Source organism: Monopterus albus, unplaced genomic scaffold (assembly GCF_001952655.1).
Source record: "Monopterus albus unplaced genomic scaffold, M_albus_1.0 scaffold172.1, whole genome shotgun sequence".
Lineage (NCBI taxonomy): Eukaryota > Metazoa > Chordata > Actinopteri > Synbranchiformes > Synbranchidae > Monopterus > Monopterus albus.
This window is the reverse complement of record NW_018128052.1, coordinates 1,287,863-1,295,458: the sequence shown is the minus strand read 5'-3', so window position 1 is coordinate 1,295,458 and position 7,596 is coordinate 1,287,863. Positions and strand designations below refer to the sequence as shown.

At 41.4% G+C, this 7,596-nt stretch overlaps 1 protein-coding gene across 2 annotated transcripts in view; it reads right to left on the bottom strand.

Moving 5' to 3' along the window:
* Positions 1-7,596, bottom strand: part of LOC109969361 (ephrin type-A receptor 3-like) — a 91,564-nt gene that overhangs the window by 31,900 nt on the left and 52,068 nt on the right. For both annotated transcript variants that reach the window (XM_020616190.1, XM_020616191.1), the window contains exons 9-10: positions 7,420-7,582; positions 4,693-4,801 (exon numbers count right to left, since the gene is read on the bottom strand). In XM_020616190.1, the coding sequence (XP_020471846.1) occupies positions 4,693-4,801; positions 7,420-7,582 (272 nt within the window). The remainder of the gene's footprint in view (positions 1-4,692; positions 4,802-7,419; positions 7,583-7,596) is intronic.

Below are 7,596 nucleotides of genomic sequence, written 5' to 3'. Positions count from 1 at the left end.
GGATCTGTCTCTGGAAATGAACTCACCATTTTTTCTTTGCCTTTTCTCTTGGATAAAACCTGAACCACTCTGCAAGATAGCGATCAATAGCTTTGTGAAACATGGAAACAATAACAAGAGAGCTGACTTCAGTCAATAACGGTAGGGTACATCTTATTTTGCACTAAGTATCCAGTTAATCACTGTTTATTATTCTAAGCTTTTCAGATGTTTCACTTGCCAGATTGCAACCCTTGACTTCCTAATAAATATCTTCAGCTCTGACAACAGATGTACTTCGCAAAACTTTGAGACGCATAAAAGATGATGACTTTAAAAAAAAAAAAGGCAGGCATCAAATAAATGGAAACTTTGCACTGACTTCTCTCCAAAACTCCCACATGAAAACATGAACATAAAAAAGCACACGGGAACTTGGCATACGACCAAAGCCCGCAGCTTTTCAGAGAAGGAGATGGTTTTAACGCTAAGGAATCATTAGACTGCAGACAAAACAGACACACACAAACATACACATGGATGCTGGGAGGCAGAAGCTATAACGTGTTTAACAAGGAGTGAAAGAAAGTGAGGACTGAAGGGGAGAGCGCTTTTTGAGTGAAAGGCCATCTGCTGAATCCATGGCTATGCCAGCCGCTTGCTAGCGTCCCATCACTCGCACCTGCCAGCCTGCCAAAGCACCCTCAGGAGGACAAAAGCACCAACTTCACATACATGCACACACACACACACACACACACACACACCAAACACACACTCATCCTCACAGAGCAGTAATGGCACGCACGCAGCAATAACTGGTGTGATTTGTCAGCGCCGTGCTGTGTCTGAGCAGCTTTCTACATTTTTTCATGTTTTCCCTCCTGCGGTAACAATAGCATAACAGCACTTTATTAAATGAGAACAGGACAGAACAGAATGGCCTGCAAATCAGCCCGTTTATGAGGCATAGCTGCTCAGTACTCTGCCAAGCAACGGCTGCAGGTGGATGCGTGTATGTCCGGAGAGAAAGACAGAAACCGTATGCACACAGCACACTGTACATTGTTATTCTATAGAGATAAAACCCTTCTATCAGGCTGTTCAAAAATGTGGTGAGGACTGTGGATTTAATAGGTGAACTAGGTGTAAAACAAGAGCAAAAAGCTCTCCGGCACCTCTCTCCAGTCTAGTGATTATTGGGGAAATGATTTAAACAGCTGGCATTTAGGGAGAAAAGGGCCTTACAAATGTCTGGTGGGAAATCATTTCAGCCCTGTCTGACTCCAAGTGTCAGCTTAATCACTGTCCACATTGAACTCAGTCTTAGCAAATGCATCAGATTCTTGATAGATGTGGGTGGTCTTGGGTCATCCAAATATAAATTTACAAGAATGGAGCAGGAAATGAAAGCTCTGGAGCCAAATCACATGTAAAATGAAGGGAAAAGCAAAAGCAGAAAGAGTGAAATGAGAGCAGGGGGGTGAAAAAAGAACTGTGGTGAGTGACAGACGCGATGGAACGGACGAGAAGACAGAGGTTTGGACAACAAAAGAGGAGATCGACCAATCTTTATTTTGAGATTTTCTCCCAATTCCCCCAAAACATGAAAGATGACACTCCTATTGCACCTAACAACGCAATCTCCCACCCATCATCTCTCCTCCTGATCCTTCTCCTCCTCTTTCAGGAAACACTTATAATCTAGCTTTTCATCTTTTGCTTCTTGCACTTCTTCCTTTCCTCCCACTGGCTGTCCTCCCTCCATCAATCTCCTTTTCTCTCTATCTCTTTCAAGCCTCCTCTTCTTTCCCTCCATCCTTCACACCATTTCAAAATGTAGCTCTCTAGTGGCACAAACATACCTCAGATGTACTCCCTCCCTTCCTCGCTGCAATCTGTCATTCCCACTGCCTATCTAATATGTTCTCATTTTATCCTCTACTTGTGTCTCTCCTTTACCTCACTTCTGTCCATCTTTCTCCCCGCTGAGCGCTCTTGCTCCCACTCTTTTCTCTCTAGTGATGTAGCTTTGTTCCTCGCTTCGTTCCCCAAACATGGTACATACTCCACTTTTGCACATGTACATACAGACACACACACACATATTGACAGATGTACAGATGTTGTTTAATAGAAAGCTGTAATCAACACTACTTCCTCTCCAGCGTCCCCACCTCTAAATGGAAGAAAGATAGATAGAAACGGAGCGAGAGACCTTAAATTGATGGTGGCGCATCGACCCCTCTGTAAAACCTAGTTAACACCTCCCCAGACTGTGGAACCTGATTTGTTGAGTGTGTGTTTGTGTCATTGTGTGAGCATAGCGCACTATGTTTAACATGTTGCTTTGGGTCTAACACGCACAACCTCATAATTCCCCTCTGATTAAAACATGCTGATGTGCTCCTGTCTATGTGCTGTGTGTGTGTGTGTGTGTGTGTGTAGGTGTGTGTGCCACACAGGACAGTCTCCACTGATTACACCCCTGATAGTCAATAGTGAATAGAGCACTCAGCTTGATAAGCAATCATCTGAATCAATACTAATGTTTTTAGTGTACATTAGTGTGTTCATGTTTTCATGCATGTGGATATGTGTGTGTGTAGTATTAAACTTATTAGGCTAATCTAGTCGGAGCTCATAGAAGATAAACATTCAGGGCACGGTGCCTGTCACCCCTTTCTCTCCCATCCTTTCTTGCCATTGTCACTTTCTTCTTTGTCCAAAGAGCTCTCTCTCTTCGAGCTCCGATCCTTTCATCTTCTTGCCTCTTACCAATCAGCACTCTTTTATTTTCCTTTCTCCCTCTCATCTCCTTCTCCTCTTTTGGCCTTCCTTGAGAGAGAGAGCATTAATAGCAGCCTAACCTTCAAAGAGAGTGATCATAGAGAGTCAGTGCTCTTCACATCCAGAATAACACAGCCTTCAGTTGGGCTTTGGCAGCAGTATAAATGTCAAAGTTGGAGGGCCTGCTTTAGCACACCCACATGTAATCTCTCAGAGGGAGGCAGCCACATATGAAGATAGACCAAGTGGGAGATCCAGCTCCCACTGTGCATACATGAATTCACATGTGCATTACCAGCTGGGCCTCCTACCTACATTATGTCAGATTCACTTTGTGTCTACCTGAGCTATTGACGCCCAGTGGGGAGTGAGAGGATGTAAACCGCATAGCAACTTAATACATGGTCCAGTCATTGTCAGTGACCTTTGACAGATGACAACCTCATTTCTTTTATATAAAAGATGTCAAACAAAGAACATAAGACATGCACATCCAATAAATAAATAAATAAATGAATGAATAAAAAAATGAATACAACTTATACAGGTGCTGAACCAACAACATCTTAAAGGCAAAAAGCAAGAAAAAAGTCTTCTTCTTGCTTGTATATAAGATATACAGTAAGATCTCCCAAGACCGTAAAACTTAAAGAATAAGGCTAATGACATTCTTTGTTCTTGTTACTGTAAGCAAATCCCATGAAAAGAATGAAATCAACAGTGTGTTAGTCAATCAGTTAATACTTCCCACTGCCTCGGCCCAGCTATGACTCTCAGTCATAGGCCATTGGCTCCTACAGTATATATTTTAAGAAAGAAACAAGCTAATTCACTTTCTAAAACAAGTGGGCACTTTAGTTTTGAGTGAACATTACATCAGGGGTGTTGGAGGCTTTTTTCTTCTGAAAGTTTGGAACAAGGATTTCTGGCAGCAGGACATGAGAATGAGCAGTGAGAAGTACTCGGATTGATTATTTAAGTAAAAGTAGCAATGCCACAGTGTAAAAACACTTATAAGTAAAAGTCCTGCATTCAAAATGTCACTTAAGTAAAAGTACAAAAGTTTTAGCAGGAAAATTTACTTGAAGTACTTCAAGTAAAAGTATTCATTATACAAAATGGCACATTTCAAACTAATGTATATCATATTATTGGATTATAATTACTGATGCCTTATTGTGTTCATCAATTTAATGTTGCAGCTGGTAAAGGTGGAGCTATTAACTACCTTATCTATTTAAGTACCTTAAGTACTTTACATACTGCTGGGTAGCTTGTGAATTTCCCACTGTGGATCAATAAAATCTTATTATATTATTGCTATCAAGTAAATAAAGAACAGTAAAAGGCATCCTGAAATGATGACCTACTATGAAGTAATAGAAAATGGAAATACTCAAATAAAGTAGAAATACCTCAAAATTGCACAGTACATGTGGTAATGCACTTAGTTCCTTTCCTATACTGGTACAGAATAAGCTACAGAGGCCATGTTCATGAAGGAACAAGGCACCTGACACAAAGAGGCATCTCTTTTATCTTTTTGGATAATGATGGCAGGCTATGGAACAGAGGAATAACATATATATCAGGATTTGAGCTCTTGAAATACATTTCGTGGATCACTTCATCATTGGTTTGTTTGTTTTTTTCATGGGATTTGAGGATAATAAAAATATTGACCATTCCCAGACTTATCCATGAGAGTCATATTGTGGCTGACTTAGGGGTTAATGCTAAAAGAAGGAGAACAGCTAGCTTCTTCTTCTGCATTTCATGTGTAAAATACATAATTCAAAAACATCCTTGTTTAGACTAGCTGTCTCAAATTTCCAGTTTGGCCACATGTTTTTGAACTTTGTTCCACTTTACACACTTTGCACAGAGAGCCTTAGTGTCTTTTTGTGTCATTTTTTAACCTACCTGCCACTGACAACAAAGCAAGTCACCAGGAAGATGAGGAGAACAATTCCCCCAGCGATGGACACAACCAGGATGGTGGACTGGTTGGGGTCCCCTATTGCCAAAACATCTACACAGGAGACAGAGAGAATACACTGAGTATAAAGGAAGGTGAAATAAAGCTGAGAGTGTTTTTCCAAGAGAGAAGGGAGGGATGAAAAAGGCTAAGAGTGGCTGGGAGTTAAAAAGACAGCAAGAGAGACGGTGAGTGTAGCAGAGGACAGAGGGAGAGAGAATAAAATATGATAGCAAAAGAAAAGAAGATAAAAGGCTGATGTTGAAGGAAAGCAAAAAAGTGAGAGCAGCAAACTGGTAAAAGAGAGCAAGGGAGGTGGATGGAATAGTAAGTAAGGTCCTTGATGAAAAGCTCTCTCCCTCACTGCATTGCCTATAAGGGTGTGATTGTGGACGTGAAAGCCATTCCCATTCGGCCATGCTGCCAACAGGCTATGTTAACATTGCACATAACAAGGCTACCGCCGAGAATCTTCTGCAGAGATGCATCGATTCTCACACCACACCAATCGAGCCATTGCTCAAAACAAATACGCCATTTATCTGGCTTAGCTAGGCATGAGCGAAGATGTGTGACTGTGTGTGTGCTTGTATATACTGTATATGAATGTGTGTGAGTGTTGAAGAAGCAAATTTATGTCCCTAGGCAAGCTCAGATAATCACTGATCTCCTATTACAATTACTGGTGAACAGTAACTTCTGTAATAACCAACAGAAGTGATGTGATTTGTTAATCTCGATACAATCAGATGAATCTGGCAGATCCTAAGAGCACTGAACTTGACTTTGACTAGAAACCCAGCTTTGAATCACTTTCATTGATTGTTGAATGATTAGTATCATGCCTGTTGTATGCTACAAAATCTATAACACAGCACCATACATTAAATGATTTATGCCCCTCTGCCTGCATCTCTGGGAATAAGTGCTCACTTTGAAGAGCACAGTATGGAGCCTCTAAAGCAGAAAATCCTGGAGCATATAATGAAGCGATAATGAAAATGGATGATAGAAGACAAAATAGAAGACGAGTGACACAGAATTTGAAACAGAGATATAGCATAATGTGCCCAGAGGTGTTTGTGAGGCCTGGATCGGAGCCAGCATAGATTTTTCCTTGGTGTTTCATTTTCTTTTTTTTTACCCTCAGTCTAAGTAAGTGTCTAAATGTAACTGGAAAGTGAAAAAGGCAAACAAATCCTGCTGCTTTATACAGTATGAGAGGATCAAAAACCAGTCTGAATCACTAAGATGTCAGTTTTACATTAATTCACCATCGATCTACAAAATGCTGCCTTCATCAAGAAGGCACAGCAGAGGATGTACTTCCTGCAGCTCAGGAAGTTCGACCTGCCCTGGGAGCTGCTGATACAGTTCTACAGAGGAATCATGGAGTCTGTTCTCTGCACCTCCATCACTGTCTGGTTTGGCTCAGCAACCAAACAGGACAAGTACAGCGGACAGTCAGGACTGCAGAAAAGGTCATTGGTGTGAGCCTGCCCTCCATGGAGGACCTGTACACCTGACGGGTCAAAAGGAGGGTGGAGAGGACTCACACCCTGGACACAATCTGTTTGAACTCCTCTCCTCTGGACGGCATTACAGGTCACTGTACGCCAAGACAACCAGGCACAGGGACAGTTTCTTCCCCCAGGCTGTCAGTCTGATGAACACTTAACCCACGACAGTATGATTAGACAATAAACCTCAGTGCAATACCTGTGTATATATACATTGTACAGATTATACAGACTCGTACAGGTCTCTATTTTTAAGTACTCTGTTTTTATTCCTATCTATCTCATTTCACAATGAGCATTCCTTTGTCTGTCTGCATTGTTTACTGCCTGTTTATACTGCTTATTTGGCATTGTTTGCACTGTCTGTTGCTGTTAACACTGCTTATTTTGTTATATTACACAGCCTTACGCTGGTTTTCTGTTTGATTGCCCCTTGCATGGGGATATGTACATGCACATTGAGAGCCAATGTACCAGAGTCAAATTCCTTGTGTGTCCGACACCTGGCCAATTAAGCTGATTCTGATTCTGATCTTGGGATGCCAGGTGTCATCATTCTCTTTTTTGAATTTTCAGTTGTTAGCATGATTTATGCCTGGTACAAACTTCTTTTACCCCTTGGCTTTAGCTCTGTTGCTCAGTGGGAATCAAGACCCGACAATCAAGGAAAGCAAGTGTATAGCTTATTTTATCTTTGTGAAATTGGGTTGTCTTCTTTTAACCTAAAGTTTCCTAGGATGCTTTCAACTCCCTGGTTCAGATATGCAGATGACAACCTGTGAGGCTGCTGAGATTTTTTCTGTCTGACAACAAAACCTGCAGAAGCCATTCGGATGAAAAATTAGCTATTTTATAACCCGTCAGTGGATCGAGTTAAACTACAGGAGGGATGAATCATGCTCTTACCACACTTGATATAATATTGCTCTGCAGTTCATCTTTGTGCTTCTTGTTCACCTACACCATTCACTGCTAATTTGGACTTCTTGTGTGTGAACTCTGTGGACTGGCCTGAAGCTATTTTCAATGCAGCTGCAGGCTGCTATAATATATAAGCTCAAAACCACAGGGAAATAAAAAATACCAGGAAAACAGATTAAAACCAATTCAATTGAAACACAGGAAAACTTAATTTATTATTCATCTCCTTACCTTCGTGGCTGGTTTCTAGTTCAATCTCACCGCCGTAGCTCCCGTAGCCACTGTCAGTTCGAGCCCTGACCCTGAACACATAAGTGGTCCCTGGCTTCAGGCCGTCCACTGTCATCATATTGGAGCGAGTCTTCAAAACAGTATAATTTTGCTCCCGCTGGTTCTGAATTGTAGGAA